The following is a 24,947-nucleotide window of genomic DNA, read 5'->3' as shown; positions in this document are numbered from 1 at the left end:
ATTGCATGGCCAAAAGGATTACAAGCAGAATTAGGAACCCTTTCTAAAGCCTAATCCAGATTACTGTTTCAAAACATCACTAAACTCATTTTAGACACTAGTAATAAACTGAGCAAAACACAGACTTAACATTATAAACAAGCCTGTACTGCTGTACTAGAAGACGTCTGGCTGGTTTATGTTTTATAGGCATTTGGGTCATTTCGGGTTTAATGTAGATGATGTAATCTCCAATTTTTCATGCATTCTTTTCCTGAAGCTTTTCACGCCCACCAATCAAAATATCTGGACACATTGTGATGATGTGAAGCAGGATCTCCTCAGAGGTCGGGTTTACAGGGGCTCTGCTGCTGATAAATCTGCCGTTTCCTCTGAGCGCTAGGGTGTCTGGTGTCAACAAAGAAATTCCTACCTTTGAACAGCTGCCCGGGGAGTTCATGGTGGGCTGATGGCCAGACGCACACTCCTTAAAGTTGTGACGGCCCGTGTAACCAGAAAATCCTGCCGAGCTATTCTGTACCTTTCCGCCCACAAAAGTCCATGCAATACAGAGCCTTAAATAAAAGATCTGCTGTCAAAGCACATAACATGACCTTAGAAAGACCTTTTTTATGACTTGCCAAAGCTCATGCAGGTGCTTTGAATTTGCAAATTCAGACTAAAACAGAATTCAGTTCACTTCACATCTATCCCTAATGGTGGTAAATGGACCGTTTTCAACAAAAGCTACACTCTATTGACAACATCTGTTGCTTACCAAAAAAAAAAAAAAAAACTTGTCTCTCGGTTACCAAAAACAATTGACCTTTTGCTAAGCCCTGGCCGCTTGGTTACTTTTCATGTATTTTGGCTGGTCGTTTACACAATAACAGTGCTTTGAAAATGCAAACTTTCAAAAATTTATTTCATAGTGCACGTTTTAGAAAATGATGATCTCCGTGTAAACTATAAAAACGTGACCTTGTCAAAACTTCTGTCATTGGCATGTGTATTACGTGTTCAGTATATAGGCGTGTGAGAAGTTCTTTACAAAGTGGCATCGCCAACTACTGGGCCGGCATGCATAATACAGCGTTTTAATTGTTTTCAAGGATCCAACTGAACGGGATCATATTGACAACATTATCATACAGTATGCAAAACCTTTCAAATATTTAAAGGGAAAAAAAAGTAGTTTGTAGTATATTATTTTAATGTAAACATAACCTCAGTCAAGTTTCACAGAACAAGGAATGAACAGCAAGATTTTCAGTTAAAAATTGATCATAAAGAGGTAAAAAAAATTGGATTTTACTCTCAGACTGAAATTAATTGCGACATGGCAAACCATCTTAATCTCATTTTTTTTTAAAAACGTGTGTAATTAAGCAGTAATATAAATTCATCTGAAAGGAAAGCATTGTTTGAAAGTGATAAAGAGTGATTATATTAGTGTATGTGAACATAATGTTTCTACCATGCATCAACACCGTGAAATCTTTAGTTGTTATGGACAAAACACTGACCAAAATAAATATGTACATGAAAATATGTTATATACAAATACTCTATTGCATTCATTTCATTTGCAGTGCTTCATGGGGGTAATCAGCCACTAAACAAGTTCATTTGGTGCAATTTGTTTGTCACTATTCTTTGATTGGTGGCATTTTTTGGGGTAATTTAACTTTGAAATTGAAATAATGTGGACTGATGGCTTTAACAAAATCATGCACTATCAATCAACATCCTCATTGCGCTCGGTAAGTTTTAGAAGTTATTAAAAATCAATCAATTAAAAACATCATTAACAGTCAATTCCTCTGTAGAGAAAATTAATGGGATACATTCTTCAAGAACTTGACTGTTGCACTCTATTATAAACTGACCTATAATTGATATCATGGCTGATTTGATTTCACTGGGGCACTATGAAGTCATACAGGTTCCAAAATTCAATGACATCTAATAAAAGCGTCATGCAGCACAATGCTGCAATTGTGTCCCAAAGAAAAGCCTAGAGTGGCAAGCCGGGGCAGCACTCAAACGAGCGCTGTCATGGAAACTCTTGTTTTTGCTTGAGAGGAGGAGGATGTAATATCCCCTTAAGGGGAATCTCATGAAGTCTACTGGAAGTTGACAATGCAGTGACTCATTATATGGTGACTGGACATTATCCTACACAACCATGAATGCAAGACAAAAGAGGAGAGCAAAACAACTCTTTTCAAACGTTTCAATTAAACCACCCTGTTCTGGCTTGAATATCAGCCTAAAACCATTATATGAGGAACTGTACAGCTGTTTTATAAAAACTGTGCAAAACATGCTGGGTCAACACCTGCCTAAAGGCACAGAAGGATGCACTAAAATCTCAAGCAGTCAGTTTGTATTAGTGTCTTGGCTGGCCTTCCTTCGCCAGGCCTTTGTCCCAAATCAGAGGTGGCGGCTCTATGTGTCAGTTTGATTAGGATGGTGATGTGCATGCCGTGCCACTGTAAAAACCCATCAGGATAACAATATTTCACGCTCTGGTTGATACTTTGCACCGTGTCAATAGCAAACATCTGATGCCTCAATGCAATTCAAACAACCCTGTAGCTCACAGCTGTAAAGCCATGCTGCTTAACAGAGATGCAAGGTCATATAAATATGTATGTTTAGTAAAAAATCCTATATGTACACACAAATGTATGCTAAGATCAGTGTCAAAATTCCTGAACATCAAGATGAAACTAGAGAAGTAACAGGAAACTGCGCTGTCATCCTGCTATTGTGTTTAGATGCTGGGTTGACCACACTGAACTCGGATTCATAATTCTTGAAGCGGAGAAGAAAAGTAATAGATTTGTTTCAACATGGCAATGCCACACTTTTTAAAAAGTATAGACTTTGGTTGAAAGAAGCAGGATGTAGAAATTCTAAGAAAATAATGATGCTGGAAAATGAGTCATGCTGCGCTAATTAGCTGCTCTCTTCCCAATCTAACGGCAGGATATGAACATAATTATTCATAATAATTTACATTTAAAGACTCTTCACGCTTTGGAGCCTGGGTTAGGTTTAAAGGGCACACTTTGATGTTGGCATGACATGATTAGATAGATAGATAGATAGATAGATAGATAGATAGATAGATAGATAGATAGATAGATAGATAGATAGATAGATAGATAGACAAACTGTGTTGAATAACATTATCTCTTACTGGTTAAGACAAACCCTGTTTGCTTCCCAAACAAATTCATTTTCAAAAACAACTTATTAATATGTATGACTTACTTAATATGTGCATAAAAAGATCTCACTGGAAGGGGAATGATAATGCACTTTGGCGCTTGTGCCTTGATTCCTTGATCTATTCTTAAATAATAATATTTATTTATTCATATATGTCTATAGCTTTCAGGGAAACCTTCACATGTTTTTGACCGAATCTGTCTTAAATGTTTCCAATCAGCACAACAAGGACAGCTTAGTCAGCGGAGCCTTTTCCAGTAGACTGCATTGCAATAAAACACGGATAAAAAGGACCCCAGACTTTTAAAACGTCATCCCAGGTCTAGAACTGGGAACTCACACATGGTTTTATGATGTGGCTTCACCTTTAGGTCTCTCTTCAAAGGGTCCCAGTAAAGGCTGGAGTCCAGTAGTGAACTTCTGATGTGGGTCAAAAAAACCTCTAATGACTTCGCAGGATACAGATAACTAACCACAAAAAGACTGAACAAATGCTGACTTTCAAAGTTTCAAATTCAGTATCTAGACTTTCTTTAAAGTTTCTCTATTTGAATGATTCAGAGATAAAGCAGAACTCTTAGGTCTGTGGCTGAGTTTGTGAGCTACTTAGTACAAGCACCAATGGAGTGCATAAGAGAAAAGAAGCTCAAAGCCCACATTAATATTCACTGGGAGTTGCTGAGGGAGAAAAAGGGTCCACAAAAGAGTTTGCACAAACAGCTCCTAAAGATCCGCTTGGTCCTGTGGTGACAAACTGCCACCAGACCAGAGTAAAAAAACTAGAGCAAGAAAGTCAATAAAACTACCCTCAATTTACAATTTTCCTTTACTTTTTTTAGGATGGTATTTGTAAGATAAGGCATTTATTTAAACTAAAATTAATGGCAAACAAATAAGATTTTAATACAGGTATATATCCTAGTCTCAGTACAGTAGAGACGGGGGCCTATTATCACACAGGGGAATTGTTACAATGTTTTGAGTCCAATTACACAATTTTTTGTTTTTCTCTTCATGTGTTGGCCAATACAATGTTCTGATATTTATTTATGCCACATTATACATTTATAATCTTGCAGTTTCATATTAATAATGATAATGCTCTGCTGTCACATTATGCTGTGACAGGTTACCACTGGAGAAAGTTGGCACAAAAGGTCAACATGTGTTTTATATATATATATATATATATATATATATATATATATATATATATATATATATTTGTTAGCAAAGACTTTAATATAACACCTAATCAAACATTCAAATATAAACCTACCCTGAGAAATATTACTGGCAAAAAAGTGAGACAACTTACCCCGGTCTCCCCTATTTATACACTTTCATAATAGATGCATAATCAAAGAGATAAGTTAGGCCTATTACTGTACCTCTCAGTGAACTTTATTGTTTATTTTTTACAGTGTGGGTGGGCTTAAAATACGAAACGATACTAGCTTTAGTCTGGAGTTAGTTATTAGATAATGTACTATGTGTAAATCAAGATAGGAATGACGCATATTGCTACATGCAACAGTTTTTCTGAAGCTCAAGGCCCGTTTAAATAAGTTCTTCACTTTACAGATATACCGCAGGGTCATCTGAAGGGCCGAACAGATTGAAATCCTTTGTTTCCAAACTGTAACTCCCATAAGGCTCTAAAGTAAATGTGTACAAAAGCAACGGCTGTGAGCGCAAATGCGGCAGTTACATAATAAAGCCGCGAGTCGATGCTCTGTTCTCCACGGAGGAGCCGCGCTACACGAATATCACGTTCAAAGATGGATGCTACAATCCCAAATCAAACTCACCAACTGGTCCCGGGGTCGGCAGGGATTTCGCCAGCGTCCTCCAAGCACCAGAGAGGAAGAGCAAAAGAAAAAAAGAGCGGGAGGTGTGCGGTGGACGCATTCTCACAGCGGTATCGTCAGATCCTCCTCAAGTAGCAGTTCATCCATGTTTCGTTGCGGGATGGCACAAGACTGACTGCTCCAAAGTGCGGTTGACACGGGTGCCCACTCCCTTCTCAAGTACTGCTCCGCTTCTTTCAGTCCTGTTGTCCCAGAGGGAGGGGGAGAGTTTGGAGTGCAGTGACTCCATGCGCCCTCTGTCGGCCGAGGCTCATGCAACTTCGTTTGGATAATTTGAAGGCCGTTTCCAGCGTTCTTCTGCCCAGCCGTAAATGAAAACTGACTGAAAATGAAGTCACCCTCACGCCAGCCTGAATTTGTTTCTTCATCAGAACAGACTCGGAGAAATTTAGCATTACATCACTTGCTCAGCAATCGACCCTCTGAACTCTAATCACACTAATCCACACAAATATAGTCCAACTATAGTTAATGCCTTGTGAAGTGAAAAGTGGCATGTTTGTAATGAACATTCTTAAAACTTAAACATCTTTAAAACATTGCTTCTGGACAAAATATGAATTCATGATAGGGCTAGGCCAACATAATAATGATTCCTCCAGTGAAAAAGTCCATCCCCTGTTATCCTCCCACATCAATATATTTGTTTGGAACTGTTTAGGATGGGTTTTATTTGTAAACAATGCTTGATTTAAGCACATTACTCCTAAATCAGGAGAGACAACCTTTTTTTCACCAACAAAACTTTGAGAAATATGATTAATATGACTCACCCAAGGCAAAGAAAGGAGACAAGTAAGTCTTCAGCTAAATGTAAACTACTGAGTGCACTTCTAAGAGCCACACACCATAGTTTTATGATAACAAGTTATGTGATTCTAATCCATACAGAGTTCACTGTTTTTGCCTCACTAGTCATGAAAATGTACTCAAATCCTTAAGCTGTGCTCACAAACAAATGTCTAATTTCTTACTCGAACCCAAAGCATTGTGATTACACACTTCAGTGCCGGCGAGACATTATAATGACTGACAAAAACAACAATAACAAGGAAAAACAGCAGAAATGAAATGACTTACAATGAGTGTAACATAAGCATAATGGATTTTGGTGCAAATTGTTCTTAAGATTTATTAAATGAATGTGACAGTTTAAATAACAATGGTTTATTAAATTAGGCTGAGTGTTCATAGTCTGTCTGTTCTACAGCTCAATAATCTGATTATGACTGATGTAATCAAAATGCATCCTCCCCCATCTGAAATACTTCAAATGTTACTAATAAGGGCAGTGGGTTGGAGTCAATGCTCATTTATCTACATATTCATCTTCGTTTCTTTAACATAATTGAAATGCAAGCCATGAGTGTCAGTGTATCTTTTATTTCTGCCTGAATATAAACCATTTTAGATAGAATGATTGTTGAAGGATAATGTGACATCGAATACTATAGTAATGATGCTGAAAATTCAGCTTTGCATCACAGGAATAAATGACATTTTGAAATATATTAAAATAAATTTTTCTCATTATTACTGTTTAGTTCAACTAAATGTAGCTTTGGTGAGCATGAGAGACTTCATTCAACTGATCCCAAAATGCTGGCTTTATAACCATAGTACATATTTAATGCAATTATGGAAAAATAGAATGAAATTAGCAAACAAACTTAAGCGAAAAAAATAATTGTGATGACTCATCAAGATGTCTCATTAGGTTCTCCACTCAGTTGCTGCATGTCCTCGCCATCGTCGGCACATGGAGGACGGTTACGCTTGAAGAAACCCACCTTAAACATACAGTGTTTTTGTTCAATTCAATGGAGATGTATGTGGTTAGCATACATATATATATGACACTGATATGCTTTGTTTGTTGCTGGCCAGGAGCTCTGTATGGGACAAAGCACCCTCTGCTGTTCACCAGATAGAAGTACCTTCCAGAAGATGGTGCTCAGTGCAGCCAGTAGAAGCAGTCCAGCGATGACTGACACTACTATCCACCACACAGGTACCTCTTCTTGTCCATCTGGACGTCTCCATACTATATTTGTATGTGTCTAAATAGATTTACAAGGAGTTTTAATGAGGAGTTGCTTATATTTGTTGATACAAACCAAAGAACTAATGTCTCACCTCTGCTTTTCCTCTGGGCAGCACATCTGGCTTGATTTTTGAGGGCACATCTGCCACCTCATAGTGAGCCGTGGAGTGAAGAACGAAATTTACGTATGGTCTCTGGGCGGCAAATGGAGATAGAAACGGAGACATAAGATAATTTCATCAAATGCCTAATGTTTGGTCTTTAAAGTTTTGCCCACCTTTAAGAAGGTTTGTACCCACAGTCTGCTCATCACTCTCACTATGGCCCTCTCATCTCTCTGCAGTCCCACAGCTTCACACTCAAACCGGAGACACTGGTCATCACTAGAGCAGTTCTGCACAGTGACAGATATAACAATATGTCACATGAAAGATGGAGGCATTTGCACAAGCTACGTATGTGTTTAAACTGTAGAATTATCCACATTTCTATGAATAAACAGCTACTGGTAATAAAATGGACCAATCTGTGATATCACCCACTACTGGCAAAACAAAACAAAAAAAAACAAAACTTTACATTTTTTACAAAATACAAAATATTTTTTTTATTGTTGCAAATTGCTATTCTTTTGTACTTTCTATACATCAAAGTTTTCTGAAAAAAGATTTCAGTTGCACCGCAACTGTTTTCAACATTGATAAAAATAAGAAATAAGACATAATAAGTTATCACAAATGATCACATCTAAATGTTTCATTTGGCCAAACTGAATAAGTGTGAATTTAATTTTGTAAATTAAATTATGCCAATTTAAAAATGTAGATGTGACCAGTCACTAGAAAACTCGTCGGAGAGGAATTATTGAAGAGATTGGAAAAATTTCTGTGTGAACATGTGACACAGAAGACTGGAGTAATGGTTGCTTGAAATTCAGCTTTGCATCACAGGAATAAAACACATTTGAAAATATCTCAAATTAGAGAACAGGTATTTTTAATTGCAATAACATCTCATAATATTACTGTTTTTACATTTTTTTTTTCCTACATAATAATTTAATTAATCCAAACCGTACCACATGGACAGTATTTTGCCACTGCTGTTGATATTCTGCTTTCTGTGACAGGTCACGTTTGTTGAAGTGATGAACATGGGTGCTGGAAGGCTCCAACTTTACTAACTGTGGACCAAAATAAATAGGAAAGGTAGCAGTTATTGCCATTGAATAAACTGTATTATAATTACATTTTTTTCTTACATGGTTCCATAGTTATACCACAGTATCTTGGAGTGATATGTAAAACCCAACAATTAAGATTATGATAGTAATCATTCAGTATCATAATCAGTATCAATATAGCATGCATTAAAATAAATGGTAATACTGAACTACTGTACCGCCACAGTAAACTGTTGTTAGGGTAAAATCCAGTGTTTACAGATATTGGTGTGCTTTTTTAAATAGTATAAAGTGTGTTAAGATTATATCTGCTGACAAATGACTTGTTTAGAGAGTTTAATTTAGAAATGATGGTCAGTAGGGGGCACTCTCACCCCACGTGGGTCGATGTTGGAGTAGTCAGTCTGACAGGAGATGAGCTCTTCAGAGGCATTAGCAAACACATACAGCAGATTGGACTCATTTTGTGAAACAGGAAACTCCAATGTAAGCTTTACGTTGACTGGACTGGGACCCATGTTTCTTAGCTGAGACCGGAGAGTAAAAACTTGTGCATTAGTATCGCGAAACCACTTAAGTGAAGTTGTTAACTGTAATCCTAGACTGAGTGTATTACCTCATATACATGCTCTACGAGTGGGCCTACTTCATCCAAGTCTTTTGGGAAATCCTTCTGCTCCCATTTAGCAATAGGCAGGACACAGTCAACCGGAGAAGAGACTCTGTAACAGTTAATTTAGTGTCATCAATATACAGTTACAGATTTCGTTAAAATTTTGAAAGGGCCTTTTTCTTAAAGTGTTGGTAATTTGACTGCAGTTTTTATTAGTTTTTATTATTATTATTATTTTTTTAATATGTCTATATAGTTTTTAAGGTTTGTGTTTAGTTGTATTATTTTAGTACTTCATAAAAAAACAAAAATGAAAATGTTGCTTTGACTCTACTTTTTAGCCAACACACCATTATCTCCCTTCAGTTTCAGTGCTTTTTTGTAATGGGGGAAACAAAATGATATGAGAAAATGGCAGCAGCACTAACCCACGCATCTCCAGGGAAGCTACGGCATTAACTTCAACCTGCAGTTGGACCAGGTTACTGTCTGGGTTCTGGCTGTTCTTACTGAAAACAATAAGAGAGATCAATCAGAAGATAATGATTGTTGTTATCATAGACAAAACATACTAGAACAGTTTAGCGTTTTAAATGGAGCAGACAAGCTAACAAAACAGAGACATGATTTTGTTCTGTCTTGTTAACAGCACAGATGGTTTGTGTATATGAATGTTCACACCTTCGTATTTGCATTTGGAATGTGATGTGGTTCTCCACCTGTTCCAGGCCACCCATGCTGAAGTAAAGACCGGCTTTCAGCTGAAAACAACAGAGAGTGAAATGTTCTATAACAGGCAGAACATGCATGGTCACCCAAGGTGGGTTATTATGTTGATCATGTCACCCTGACCTGATGTCCAGCCTCCATGGGGTTTCCCAGATCACAAACCACAATGACTGAGCCGTTCTCCTTTTTCTGACCGCACACCAAGTGAATGAAGTCCTGCACGACACATTTTACACCTTAATGTGACTCAACCCAGCAATAATGCTACCATTCACATAAAAGAAGAGTGATGACAGAAAGAGGCCAGTCAGATGTCATTTGTGAGGCTTGCTCTAGTTGTCTGGACAACACACACACACACACACACACACACACACACACACACACACACACACACACACACACACACACACACACACACACACACACACACACACACACACACACACACACACACACACAATCAATGCATATATAACATAATTATTAGACTAAAAACCTCCACATTATGTGTGTGTGTGTGTGTGTATAAATATATAAAGACACACACACACACACACACACACACACACACACACACTCACACTAAAAGACAGACAGACAGACAGACAGACAGATACAGACAGACAGAGAGAGAGAGACAGAAATACAGACAGACAGACAGACAGACAGACAGACAGAGAGACAGACAGACAGACAGACAGACAGAGAGATAGATAGATAGATAGATAGACAGACAGACAGACAGACAGACAGACAGACAGACAGATAGATAGATAGATAGATAGATAGATAGATAGATAGATAGATAGACAGACAGACAGACAGACAGACAGACAGACAGACAGATAGATAGATAGATATATAGATACAAACAAAAGCACATAAAATTGTTAAAAAATTAACTCAAATTAATAATAAAAACCAAAATAAATAAATAAATAAATATTTATATACAAAATAACTCTGATTGAACCAACTGACTCTTGTCACATTTACTGTTGTTCAGTGAATTTTCATAATTTTCATTTCAATAGGAATCCATTCGAATGGAAAGATTTTGCACTGGGTTAAAGTTTGTCGTGCAAATTTGCCATGTTGACCAACATAATTTAAAAGTGACTTCTGTTTGAGCTGTGCTTCAAGTATTGCTACACTTGACAATGGACATTTCTGCCAACAAAATTATGCCAAAATTTCACTAATGTGACAACACCTCAAGGCACATCACTAAACATTGTTGCTTTTGTGTTAGCGAACTGATATCAATTTCTCAGAATACAACAGTAATGGTCTGTTCACACAACAGCATGATAGGAATTGATGTTCTGTAACTTGTGATCCTGTTTGCAACAAACAGGAAGTGACTAAACCCTCACCTCCTGGTTGCTCACAACACCCTGATAATGCGTGTGTGCCGGCGGGCTGATATATAGCTCAGTCTCATACGCTCCCTCTCCTTGATTCTCAGCCTCGATAATCAGCAGCGCTGGATTCTCATCTCCGATCAGGATTGGTTGTGTTGACCTGTTTTTGATAAATGTTTACTTGTCTGCAACCCATTTATAACTATAACAGTAACAAGAAAACAAAGGAACTTACGCTACTGCCTTCAACCTCAGGTCTGGTATACAGATGTTGTCTGGACCACAGTTTAGTATTATCCGTGTCTAGATACAACAAAAGCTTTCAACAGGTTCATATACATGTGTATGTAACGCTGTAATGACAAAAACAATATATTCCAGCCTTCACCTGTCCAATGGCGACAGTTTGTCCATGCAGCACTGCATCTTGGGAGTCAGCCAGGCTGTAGTTTACTGAGATGAAGATTGGACTCAGCTTGTCCTTAAACTCAGGCTACAAAGGAATCGAATGAGATGAAAGATAACCAACTGAAAAAACAGCTTGCATTTTAAATGACAAAAAAGGATAAGTGAGAGAATTTGATTATAGCAAGAAAATCACACAAATGACCTGTTGTGCAGTTGGAAGCACAAAAGCATTTGGGTTTGTGCCTAGTGCTAACTAGATCTAATTTATGAATGTATATAATTGTTTTACTCTCAACAGCACTCAAAACATTCAGTGTTCTGCGACGTGAAGGTCACTGGACTCGTGCTTCTCATACACAAGTCTCAGTTCCTGCACATCAATGTTTTGAAAAATAGTTGAAGAGGATGAAACACACCAGTAGGTAGGCCGTGAAGTTCCTGCAGACATCTGCTGAGTTTCTCCCCACTGAGAGGTCGAAGTAAGTGTACGGCTGGTTGGAGTCCAGTAGGAGGGTTCTTCTGGCCATGCTCTGCTTCATCCTGTCCAGCTGAAGCTCTGTGTTTAGCACTACAAAAAATATGTTGCAAACAGCAAAAAACCTGCAAATCTTTGATGACACATTCAATGCACCCACATGCAGTATTTTTTTTTAAGACCCTTTATACACTATGTACAATAAGCTGAATTTAAAACTAACATTCTTCAATGCTAATGCTTTAGTTTTAATCTATCTATCATGACAACTCTCTGAAGATTTTAGCATGGTAATGGATAGGACAATGCAGATCTATACAGGTGGAGTTGAGGAAGGTGCAGGATTTCAGGAACTCTGAAAGCACACTGACAAATGCTCTAGTAAAATGCTCTAGTGTATGCTAACCAGCCATTAAAATATAAAGCAGCAAGCACTTTGGCAGTGTGTGCAACCTGAACCATTTAAGCTTGTGCCAAGGAGGTTAATGCTGTAAATTTAATTGGTTTGCGTTGAAGACCTATCAGCCTGAGCCATAGAGTTTCATGACAGAACTTGGCATATATATATATATATATATATATACAGTACAGACCAAAAGTTTGGACACACTTTCTCATTCAAAGAGTTTTCTTTATTTTCATGACTATGAAAATTGTAGAGTCACACTGAAGGCATCAAGTGCTGCGCCAGATGACCTGGCCTCCACAGTCACCGGACCTGAACCCAATCGAGATGGTTTAGGGGTGAGCTGGACCGCAGACAGAAGGCAAAAGGGCCAACAAGTGCTAAGCATCTCTCGGGGAACTCCTTCAAGACTGTTGGAAGACCATTTCAGGTGACTACCTCTTGAAGCTCATCAAGAGAATGCCAAGAGTGTGCAAAGCAGTAATCAAAGCAAAAGGTGGCTACTTTGAAGAACTTAGAATATGACATATTTTCAGTTGTTTCACACTTTTATGTTATTATGTATATAATTCCACATGTGTTAATTCATAGTTTTGATGCCTTCAGTGTGAATCTACAATTTTCATAGTCATGAAAATAAAGAAAACTCTTTGAATGAGAAGGTGTGTCCAAACTTTTGGTCTGTACTATATATATATATATATATATATATATATATATATATATATATATAATTTCATTGAATAATTTCATTTTCATGAATCACATACCAATCTCCCCAGGAATCCTGTGGCCAGAAACACTGATGCACGCCATAATTATAAAGCTATGGGAAAGAGAAAACAAGTGCTTATTATAAATATTCCATAGAAGTACTGCAGCTATGTGGGTTTGAATTCAAAGCATGCAGAAAATATGGATTCCATCACTGATCAGTGAATGTCCTTGTTGCATTGTGATTGTACGTTAGTCCTAAAAAAAGACGTGGGTGCAATCAATAGCTTACTGTACCATTGCTGACCCAAACTCTGCTAATCCTTGAAAAGCTTCTCATGGCTGACTAATCAAGCATGAATGTCAGCCACTTGAATCATGATGACATGAAGCTATCTCTTCAGAAGCATTACCAAGTAATGAAGGTGCTGCTCTGGTGGAGTTGACAGAATTTGTCTTCGGGGTTCAAAAGATCAGGGAAGAATGAGACTCGAGCCTGTGTCCTCACTACAGCTTGTGCCCTGATAAAGTCAAACACGATATTGATCCAACAAGCAGAATCACTTCAGTGGTTCTCAACTGGTGGTTTCCAACCCACAGTAGGGATTTTTTTTTTGACTGTGTGTACCAACAAACTCTATAGCATTTCCCCCCCAGAGTATTGTGAAATTTGGCATTATTATTGTTTTTTTTTAAGTAGTGTATATGTGACCCTGGAGCACAAAACCAGTCATAAGTAAAACGTTATATTTTTAGCAATAGCCAACAATATAGGTCAAAATTATCAATTTTTCTTTTATGCCAAAAATCATTAGGACATTAAGTAAAGATCATGTTCCATGAAGATATTTTGTAAATTTACTACCGTAAATATATCGAAAAGTATTTTTGAAATAATATTATGCATTACTAAGAACTTCATTTGGATCAATATTTCGATAGTTTTGCACTCTCAGATTCCAGATTTTCAAATAGTTGTATCTCAACCAAATATTGTCCTGAAAATTGACCCTTAAGACTGGTTTTGTGGTCCAGGGTCACACATATAGACTATATACAAGTGGGTATATAATTTTATGGTGTGTTTGGTACATATGGATTTTTTCATGGTAATATTACTGAATGAATTCATCAATAAATATTATTCTTAAATAAACAAATACATTATTAGTTGTATTTTTATATATATATGAATTATTGTTCATGTTTTATCTATTTAATTCATAATTTTAATTTTATCTTCATAAGAGATTTAACAGTTTGACTTTTTTTTTTTTTTTTTTTTTTTTGTGTTGGGTCACCGTTTGATGTCCAGTTAAAAATCCAGGTCCTGAATTAAAAACCAGTTGAGAACCTGTGGTTTAGACCAATATACTGAAAATATGAAGCGTATATAACCATATGATTACAATAAGGCATTTAGGGTTTTTTGCAGTTATCTGGATTAGATTAAACTGTTACCTGTAGGCAGCCACTTTGCTCGCACCCCAAGCGCCAATAATGAGATCTAAAGGGGGAAAAACCAAAGCATATATGCCTAGAAATCTAGAATGGCTGTACCAGCGAAATCAAAGTGAGTAAAAGAGGGATTGAGGTACATGACAGTCATGTTAAACTGGAGGAAAGGAAGTGTGGGGACTACTTTGTCTGGCAGAAGTGACCTAACAGATCAGCCACCACAGACAGAGAGTGAGATAAAGAGCGCCAAGAGTCCCTTTCAAGAGCTTGAGGTGCTGTGTGTCAAAAAGCATTGCCATGTCCACACTGGACCCCAGTGTCAGAGCCACACTGACTAAAGCATTCCTGTCTCATGGTGACTCTCTCGTGCTGCCCAGACAGCCCTTCGCTCCTCACAAGGGATTGAGGGAAAGGGCTCTTATGTGGAGATTGTTCACAACAGACATTCAAACTTTGAGGACAATCTCTAAAGCTTTGGTTGGCTCTACCATTTGGTTATTTGTAGGTTTTGTACTCTAAGCATGACTCATAGGTGGCTTTATGGGGTTGTTGGGAAGGTTATGGTATTTTGATGCAGTGACCCAGCTAAGGTTTACTGGTCAGGTTTTAATGGAAGGTAACGGGAGGAGGCACAGTGGTCCCACTCTTCTGCTGAAAAGAGCTAGCATTTGCTGACAATGGTTGGAGACAAAATTAATAAATGTAACGAAATAAAACATTTGAGGTTTCAATTTAAAGGGATGGTTCACCCCAAAAATTAAATCTCATTTCACCCTCAAAATGTCCAAACCTATAGTACTTTCTTTCTTCCAGTGAACACAAATGGAGATCCAAACAATAAGATTCAACATACTTTTATTATGGCTTTATGTATTTCATGTATCTCATTGTATTGTAGATTTTTCCTCTTTTCAGTCCTAGAGAAGAAATAAAGCATTGGCTCTTTCCACTATTTTTAAGGAATATATCACATACCTGGATATCCATTATTATCAATATCTGTCCCTCCTCTCATGCTGAAGCCAAACATCGGAGGATCTTTGAGGGTCTTAAATGGGCTCTCGATGACCTGAACATACTGGTTGGTCAAGCCATCGCTCTGACCCAGGTAAATAAACACTTGACCACCTTCACCAGAGCCAGGTGCCCCGACAGCCACATCTGAGGATAAAGGAATAATAAATGAAAATAAAAAAAATAATAACACATAATAATAATAATAATAACAATAATATATATATATATATATATATATATATATATATATATGTATATATATGTATGTATGTAGTTTCTTCAGCCAGTAAAGTAAAGAGTATAAATTACCTCATAATTAACAGTAAAGGTTTGTATTTAGCAACAGAATGCATTTTCATTCATAGTAAAATATTGGTAAAATAGTGTTATTATACATGTCATATATTATATAATATTGATATTAGTATGAGTTTTATTTATTTTTTTAATAGTTTAATATATTTTAAAGCTTAAGATGAGCACTAGAACTTAACATGAATCTGAATTATATTGTGACAGCCGAAGAACACCTGACCCATTTAGGTCAAATCACTTTCAGATGCTGCTTACATAACTGAGATAAATGAGACTGCTTGAGCTCCTGCTGTTTTTAAGTGACAAGATTCATTTTCATTGTAACTAGAAAAAAATAAGATTCTGTTGCTAAATGTACTTTTGTATAACAGCAACCACAATGCCTAATGTAAAAGACTTTACAGCCTGTAAATACCAATACTTGGGCCTACTGCCTGATTTGTCTTCAGATTTGTCTTATGTCTTCATTAAAACCATTTGTTTGTTCATTTTGTTCTTGTACTTATACACAGATGGGTTGTGCTCAGAATTATCTATGAAAATATTAAACTCCATGTCATTTTCACTGCAAACCCTGCTCTGTAATGTCAGATTAGTCCTTACCATTAAAGCCATCATGGTCAAGGTCTCCCAAAGGGGCTATAGCACTGCCAAAACGCCCAAAGGCATATATCCCTGTCAGGATCTGGTTGGGTTTGAAGGAGAAGGAAAAGCCCTTTCTTTGCAGGTAAACATAGACTTGTCCCACTTCTCGAAATTTCTGAGTGGATAACTGCTCCATAAAAAGAGGTGCTCCAATCAGGATGTCGTCACGCCTGATGACCACAGAGAGGATATAATTCGTCTCACAAAATCATTTGATCAATTCTCATGAACTACCAGAACGACAAACTGGTCTCTGCAGGAATGATTTACCCATCTCTGTTGATGTCTGTTACTGCCACAGAATGTCCAAAATAAGATGCTATCTACAGAAAAAGAGAACAAAAAGTATCATTACTGCATAAAAAAAGTAACATACAGTACCATTCAAATATTTGGGTTTTGGTAGGATTTTTTCATGTTTCTGAAGTCTCTTATGCTAACTTTCATATATTTTAGATTCATTACATGTACAGTAAGACATTTTAAACATTTTTTTATTTTTAATTTTGATGATAAGAGCTTACAGCTCTTGAAAGTCAAAAATCCAGTATCTCAAAATATTAGAATTATTTGCAAAACAGAAAAGTTCAAGTTCTTTAAAGTATGTTCATTTATGCACTAAATATTTGGTCGGTGGTCTTTTAGCACAAACTCCAGCATCAGTGAGGTGTGGCATGGAAGCGATCAACCTGTGGCACTGCTGAGCCACTACTGAGTCTTCAGCTCATCTGTATTGTTGGGTGCTTGTGTGCTGTATTGTTTCTCATCGTTCTCTCAAAAATATTCCATAGGTTCCATACAGGGTCCAGGTCAGGCATGTTTGCTGGCCAATCAAGCACAGTTATATCATGGTCAGCAAACCACTCGGAAGTGGTTTTGGTACTAAAGTGCTAAGTCTTGTTGGAAAAATAAATCAGCATCTCCATAAACTTGTCAGTAGATGGAAGCATAAAGTGCTCCAAAATCTCCTCGTAGACAGCTGCCTTGACTTTGGACTTGCTAAAACACAATAGATCAACAACAGCAGACCTCACGGCACCACAAATCATCACTGACTTCAGAAACCTCACACTGTACTTCAAGCAGCTTGGATACTGTGCCACTCCAGTTTTCCTCCAGAGTCCAGACCTTGATTTCCAAATGAAATGCAGAATTTGCTTTTATCTAAAAAAAAAAAAAAAGAATTTGGACCACTGAGCAACAGTCCAGTTATTTTTCTCTTTATCCCAGGTAAGATGCTTCTGACGTTGTTTTTGTTTCAGATGTGGTCTGGTAGCCCTTTTCCTGAAGACGTCTGAGTGTGGTGACTCTTGATGCACTGACTCCATCTTCAGTCCACTCCTTGTGAAGTCCTCCCAAGTGTTTGAATCGGCTTTGGTTGACAGTATTCTCAAGCTTGCGGTCATCCCTGTTGCTTGTGCACCTTTTCCTACCCAATTTCTTCCTTTCAGTAAACTTTGCATTTAATATGCTTTGATACAGCACTCTGTGGACAGCCACCCCTTTCAGTAATGACCTTCTATGACTTACTCCCTTTGTGGAGGGTGTCAGTGATTGTCTTCTGGACCATTGCCAAGTCAGCAGTCTTCCCCATTATTGTGGTTTCAAAGAACAATAGATACCTGGGATTTATACTGTAGGGATGGTCATTTAATGAAACTCAAATGTAAATATTCTAATATTTTGAGATACTGGATTTTTGACTTTCATGAGGTGTAAGTTCTAATCATCATCATCATCAAAAAAACAATAAAACAACAACAACAAAAAACCTTTAAATGTTTTACTTTACATGTAATGAATCTAGAATATATGAAAGTTTCACTGTTTGAAATAAGTTATAAAAAAAGAACATTTCCACAATGTCCTAATATTTTGAGATGCACCTGTATATATAAAAAAATCACTGACCCAAAACTTTTAAACAGTACTCTTATAGCTTAACAAGAACAGACTATTTAGAATTGTAAACAGAATTGTACTCATTCATATCCTGTTTTACAAATCAAATCAAATAACCTGAATGCCACTAATCGCCTTCATGATTTGCAGGGGCTCAGTTGCTCCATTTATTATTTTAACCTAAAAACAAGCACAGTACAACAACAAATTACCCCGATCAAGTCCATAATCAATTGTGTAACTGTACAAGAGGATAATTGAAGAGCATAATCATCCATGTAACATTATAAGAGCGCTTACAGAGCCTGCGGTGTGCAAATCGTTTGGGACGCCAACAACATAATCTGCAATCATCATCAGATAAAGGTCAGAAAACAGTACAGATAAGAGCTGCAGATGAAACTAGTATTGCATTTTTTTTTAAAACTGAATAGATGAAAAAAATAAATGGCTTGTTATTTATGCTTATAACCTGTGATGGTGTCTTTATTAAAATGCCCAGCAGCAACAGAGTATCCTATGATGCAGAACAATGGCAAAACCTAACTGGATGATTTTATCATCATACTTATTATATAGAAAAGAGATAACTTAGTATCAGTTTTTCTAACGTCAGACATCACATCTTACCCAGATACAGGTCGAAGTTGTCATGTCTTTGTAGAGTTTTGGTCTCATCGCTCACCGAGTGACTGCGAGAGAATGCACTGCGACTACTCATGATGCTAGCAAGAGATGCAGTGATGATCTGACCTGAAGTAAAGAGAAAAGCTGTGTGACAGTGCCGCTATAGTCCCAGCACACTTCACAAAGTCACATAAACTCAACTCAAAGTGCTATGTCAATTCGCATTTAAAACAAAAATATATTTTCAAATATTTGAATCACTGTAAAATCAGCCTTGCTCTAGACTAGAGGGAACATTCTTTGTAAGATCGCCTCCTCCACATGCTGAAGCTTTTCTAACATACTTTACCTTGAAAATAATAGCCTCCTGGTGCACCAAGTATCAATCTGCCATTCTGTCACAACCATTGTTTTTAAATACAGGAAAAAAGAGATGTTATAGCATTTAATAAATATTTATGGTATCATATGTACTGCATATAATGTTAGGAGAAAATTGTTAGCCTGAATGCAATGTAAGTCGCTTTGGATAAAAGCGTCTGCTAAATGCATAAATTTAATTTAATATAATGGCGTTGTATGGTAACCAAGGAATTTATTAATCCATTAATTAGTTCTGACTTCAAACAGGTGTATGGATATGCAAATACATTCAAATAGCTATTCAGATTACTCCACTGTCATTAAAAGAGAAGCAAAGAACCTCTGTGATATCTGTGGTAAATCCAGCCTCACAGTAACGCCTGTCACGATCTGCACATAGGGATTGGGTCATTATTGGTCAGAGTGCATGAAACATTAGACATTGAAGAATAATTACAGAGAATTTATAATGCATATTTATAAACAGAACTGTAATCATAGCGGCTATATTCCTGAATAGGCCTGCAGTAAATACAGCATCTTACAGTCATTGGCATAATCCCCCTCTACATATAATTCCCTGCAGGGGGCATAGTTTACAACGTTTCCTGTTTCCATGTCCAAAAGCTGGCAGTTTCCAACAGGTGTATTCATGGCTTCATCCTCTTTCTTAAGCACGTTCCAGTGGAACAAGGGAGCACAGGCCTGCCAAACAGGAAATACATTATATATATATATATATATATATATATATATATATATATAACCTATTGGAATTTCCATAGGCTTGTAAATGCAAATTCCCGGGTATATATTTTAAGACTAGATACTAAATACATCATATATTATATAATGATAATAAATACATGATGCATTAGAACTAATGTTTAAATTGTGTTTTTAAATAACGTTTCAGAATCCACAAAGCTACATTACAAGTGAATCAAATCACGCTAATAAACGGACTAGTGAACGTTTGCAAACAGGGATTGAAATTAACTTTTTCACTCAGCCAATTTGGCTACTAGATCTTTAAGTTACCGGCCATTCATAACTTCTAGCCAAAAAAAGTAAAACAAACAAATAAACCCACAGCTTAAGGCTGTCTACACTGGATGTGACAAAGCGACCGTTGCAAATCATTTTGTGTCAGTACTAGGGGTGTGCGATATTAACAAAAACATATTATCTCAATATTTTCTGGAATTCTATGGATAAAATATAATTAGACATTATTTTGCTGAGTGTGTTATTGTGCTGATATCTTAAAGACCACACTGGACAGCTGACTCCTATAGTTTATATATTTTATTCATATTCTGTATGGTCAGTTCACAGCAGTGACAGAAATGAATATTTTTCAATAAGTTTAAATTGATTTTTACCTTTTATGGGCATTTTTATCTATATGAAGCCATTTTTTTTAAAGTGTGCATCTTCTTTTGAGTCAAGTTCATACATTTAATCAGTCAGTTGTAATAATAATACATTGAGGCTGTTACTACTCAAATGAAATAAGTATCAACAAAATTGATCTTTGCAGAAGAAGCATATGAAGTCAAATTGGCTAGTGCTTTGACAGCGTTACCCGCCACAGCTTCTTTTTAGACACATTTAGCGGGTTGATAGGTGTTAAAGGGATACTCCACCCCAAAATGAAAATTACCCCCACGTCGTTCAACCGTAACATTAGGAAATGACGAGAATACGTTTTGTATATCAAGAAAAAAAAAATAATGACTTTATTCAACAATTTGTCTCCTCTGTGTCTCTCTGCATCACCGTAGCGCCATTTTGAAGAATATCCGCTGAACGCAAACTGCATACGCTTTTCTGTGTCACAAGGACACATTTTCTACGTGTATTTATCCTTTGATTTGAATGGAAACAGCACATCCTTGTGTCGCGGCTGACACAGGAGAGGATATCTACCTGCGTTCAGCTCTTATTCTCCAAAATGCCGCTACAGGTATGTTGGTGTGGAGAGATACAGAGGATAGAAATTAAATAAAGTTGTTACTTTTGTTTTCTTCAATTAACAACATTATTCTTGTTGCTTCATATGTTACGGTTGAACCACTGATGGCAGATTAACTATTCTGACGATGTCTTTCATACTTTTCTGGACCTTGACAGTGTAACTTACTTGGCAGTCTATGGGACAGTCACAAGCATTTACATTTACATTTAATCATTTAGCAGACGCTTTTATCCAAAGCGGCTTACAAATGAGAACAATAGAAGCAATCAGACCAACAAGAGAACAACAACAGTATACAATTGCCATGACAAGTCTCGTGGTTTTCATCCAAATATCTTAAATTGTGTTCCGAAGATGAACAAAGTTTTTACGTTTAAGTTTAAGTTTTTATTTTTTATTTTTGGGATGGAGTATCCCTTTAATTTCAAAACCTGTTTGCAAACGTTTGCGTGACGACGTAACAATAGAGACAGAGCTACACGTGTCATAATTGACAGCTTTTAAAAACGTACAGTAGTTCTGGGTTGTTTAGCTTGTTTGCTGTACACCTTGTCACATAGCAGCTTTTATGCATTGCTCTGTTTGTTTGATATAAGTCTGAAATGACAAGGCTTCCTGCAATAAAAAATCAATGGAGAGCATTAGATTGTCACCCCCCCAGTGTGGGCGTGGCTTAAATGCACTCGCAACCATTTGTTATGGGACAGTACGTCTACAGTAAAAAACGTAAGTACTTCAATTAGGTTAGGTTGGTGTTTTAGAGTTGAAGTTGAAAGGTGATTAAAGTTGAAGGTGATTAAAGCAGCGAAATACTAAAACAAACCTGAAATGCTGACACAAATTCTATAAAACATCCCTAAATAATTAGCATACTGCATAATCTGACTAATTATGTCAAACTTAAAATAATTTGGCTGAAGAAACATGGTTAAATCAACTGTAACTGGTTTGTGAGGGCTGTTTGTGAACTGCAGTAACTCACCAAGATGTAGTTTTTGTAGGTTCGAACCGAAGCACCTAACCACTGGTTGGACTTGTGAGCCATTAGGAGCATTTCAACAAATGTGATGTTTTCATCACCTTTGAAACATGGACAGAGAGAGAGAGAGCGTGAGAGAGGGAAAATTTCATTTTTCAGTCAATCATTTTTTCTTTGTGATATCAAATATTAAATAATGCATACTTGTATAGCCCACTGCAGGATGTTACTCACCTTTTTGGTCAAATTTTAAAGTTTGACACGATTCTCCGCTTGATGTCCAAGGACACATGAAGACAGAGCCACCTCGGGAGACCCCAGGCTGACTGGTGTTTGCTCTGGGGGCTCCAGCCACCACACTTATACTGCATGCAGTGTAATATACAGATTAGAATAATAACAAATGTATCATGAGCACCAAATCAGCATATCAGAATGATTTCTGAAGGATCTGAACATTTAAGGCTGGAGTAATGGCTGTAGAAAATTCAACAATTTGTAATAATTACACAATGTTACAGTTTTACTGTATTTTTGATCTAATAAATGTAGCCTTGTTGAGCACGAGAGACTTTTAAAAACATTTAATACTCCCCAAATTTTAATGGTGCTCTACAATAGTTGAATGAAGTTATAATTATTGTTGTGTAATTGTAGCATAAGTACAACATGTTTGGGTGAAGGTTTTAATAGATTCCGTCGCAGTCAACCAACTAATCAATACGCAGAGACACCATCACCACTCACCTTTTGTTGCTTGGCTGATAAAAGTCTACTGAGAAACCAAAGTAGCTGTCCTCAGGGCCAGAGAAGACTGTGCAGTTGTTCAGATTCAGGTTAAAGCAACTGATGTGATTCGAATAAATGAGTATGGACAAAAACACAATAAAAAACCGCAGACTGACTTTCAGCCTCGGCTCCATTTTCTCTGAGATGCTTGTTATAGTCGCCCAAAGCCGTTCTGCACAATTCTCTCTGCCACTAGGAAGAAGGTAATGTTGTTCTGTCCCTTTGGGAGAGCTCGGTACCACTTGTTATACTACGCTGTGGTTATTGAAGTTAACATGACACTTGTGGGTATGTTTCCGATGTGCTTCCTTCAGATAAAATGAGCTACATGTCATGGGTTTCCTTGATGTTCGGTGAGCACTTTGTGGCATTTATTATTAGGAATTTGCTGGTTTAAAGTAACTGCAGTTAATTTTGTTATTAGATGCCATAATAGGAACATCCAACTACAACTACAACTTTCAGTATATCCACATTATAGTAGAGAAACCAAAAATACTAATATTACTAATTTACCAAAAAAGAACGTTAAAGAGTTAAACAGCTCAAAATAGACAAAAAGGGAGGAAAAGTTTAGCAGAGAAGTGACAGAAATGTGTAAGCAGAAGCCACGCTCAGGAAGTCTCACCCTAAGAGATTATGCACTTATAGCTACTCATCTAAAAAACACAAAGTCGTTATTACATTTTTCAGTTTCCCGTTTAGATTTGTTGCACATTTGGGTTTGAGTGCACCCTGAAGCAATTCAGCTGCTCTTTAAGTATGAAACATTGACCTGCTGTTCAACATGCCTTCCCATAAATGTATAAGTTGTTTATCTGGCTCTGGTGAATGTCTTTCCTACTCTGTTTATTGAATCCTACCCCTGGGGGACATACAGATATAGTAGGTTTGGGTATTTTGAAAATGTGACTTTATTTCTGTGCTTTTTTCATGTAAAATGAGAAAAAAAAATCATTTTTAGTTAATGATTAATATAATATGTATCATAAATATTTAGAGAGAGAGAGAGACATAATTAACATTATCCATCCACAAGAGATGCTGAATCACATTTGGATCATCACTATTAAATTGACTTGAGTTGAATAACATCATTATTACTGTCTATTGTAGAACTACTGAATTGAACTAATTTCAAATTGATGAACTTCACACTGATATTGATCTGAACTGAACCAACAATGAACTGACTTGAGCTAAATAATCACACTATTGTCTTTTAGATCTGCTTTGTCACTATCTGTATTGTATTAATCACTATAGAAATAATATAGCGAATTGACATGAAAGATATTTAATTTCAATGGGTTTCAAAGGGGTGCATGAGTACGCAATATGTATTCTCTTATTGATTGTTGAACGTCATATGCATTGCTATTAAGTCTCAAAACCCAAGACAATCTGTTTTACAATAAAATGAGAAGTGTTACATAATTATAAGCCCAGAGTGAATTTCAGCTCATTTTCGGACATTGGCAATATTCTATGCTGCACTGAATTTATTTGACAAAACTACACAAAGATAAGAGGCATAAAGATAAGAAAACAAAAACAAAACAACACAACACAATAGCAGCTAGACTAATAAAAGGAAGCTTATTTTAGCAGAATACATGCAAAAAATGATGCAAAAAACAGAGTGCTCGGCTATAGGTCCATGTGTCGCACAAGTGGAGCGAGAGACTAGATGCTGTTTGGACAAGTCCTGAATAAATGGATTCATGAGCATCTGATCTCAGAATTACATATCCGCAATCCACCAAACTCTGTCAGTTACAGGTGGTCTTTTAAACAAACTTCTAAACAAATTAGGCAATGAATCAGTGACGCTCTAAAATA

General features: G+C 36.8%; 2 protein-coding genes across 3 annotated transcripts in view; both read right to left on the bottom strand.

Annotated features, from left to right (window-relative positions):
• Nucleotides 1–5,281, bottom strand: part of fam171a2a (family with sequence similarity 171 member A2a) — a 40,743-nt gene extending 35,462 nt beyond the window's left edge. The window contains exon 1 of the mRNA XM_059553117.1: nt 5,031–5,281. Within this exon, the coding sequence (XP_059409100.1) occupies nt 5,031–5,130 (100 nt within the window). The 5' untranslated portion in view covers nt 5,131–5,281. The remainder of the gene's footprint in view (nt 1–5,030) is intronic.
• An 898-nt stretch (nt 5,282–6,179) lies between these two features.
• On the bottom strand, nt 6,180–23,331 carry itga2b (integrin, alpha 2b). Of its 2 annotated transcripts, XM_059553096.1 has the most exons (30): nt 23,064–23,331; nt 22,551–22,681; nt 22,320–22,417; nt 19,902–20,061; nt 19,697–19,746; nt 19,343–19,388; nt 18,997–19,119; nt 18,839–18,883; nt 18,667–18,710; nt 18,484–18,546; nt 16,735–16,787; nt 16,423–16,634; nt 15,463–15,648; nt 14,491–14,536; nt 13,443–13,550; nt 13,086–13,141; nt 11,851–12,002; nt 11,415–11,519; nt 11,262–11,329; nt 11,039–11,186; nt 9,783–9,875; nt 9,612–9,691; nt 9,359–9,439; nt 8,934–9,039; nt 8,692–8,844; nt 8,213–8,317; nt 7,412–7,528; nt 7,227–7,328; nt 7,028–7,150; nt 6,180–6,880 (listed from the first exon to the last, which is right to left on the bottom strand). In XM_059553096.1, the coding sequence occupies exons 1-30, from the start codon at nt 23,237–23,239 to the stop codon at nt 6,791–6,793; spliced, it is 3,120 nt and encodes a 1,039-aa protein (XP_059409079.1). In that variant the 5' UTR covers nt 23,240–23,331; the 3' UTR covers nt 6,180–6,790. The 2 variants fall into 2 exon arrangements, with proteins under 2 accessions (XP_059409079.1, XP_059409088.1); XM_059553105.1 differs by lacking the exon at nt 18,839–18,883.
• Nucleotides 23,332–24,947: the final 1,616 nt, after the last annotated feature.

This window comes from Carassius carassius, chromosome 1 (assembly GCF_963082965.1).
Source record: "Carassius carassius chromosome 1, fCarCar2.1, whole genome shotgun sequence".
In the NCBI taxonomy this organism is placed as follows: domain Eukaryota; kingdom Metazoa; phylum Chordata; class Actinopteri; order Cypriniformes; family Cyprinidae; genus Carassius; species Carassius carassius.
The sequence above is the reverse complement of the archived record's forward strand: the minus strand, read 5'-3'. Positions and strand labels throughout refer to the sequence as shown.

What these genes read in the sequence shown, in the direction of transcription:
- itga2b (XM_059553096.1), bottom strand. Translation starts at nt 23,239, where the DNA reads ATGGAGCCGAGGCTGAAAGTCAGTCTGCGGTTTTTTATTGTGTTTTTG. An exon ending in TCGTAGAGCATGTATATGAG is followed by an intron (nt 8,845 to 8,933) that starts GTAATACACTCA and finishes CTCCGGTCTCAG; the next exon opens with CTAAGAAACATGGGTCCCAG. An exon ending in TGAGCACCATCTTCTGGAAG is followed by an intron (nt 6,881 to 7,027) that starts GTACTTCTATCT and finishes TGTATGTTTAAG; the next exon opens with GTGGGTTTCTTCAAGCGTAA.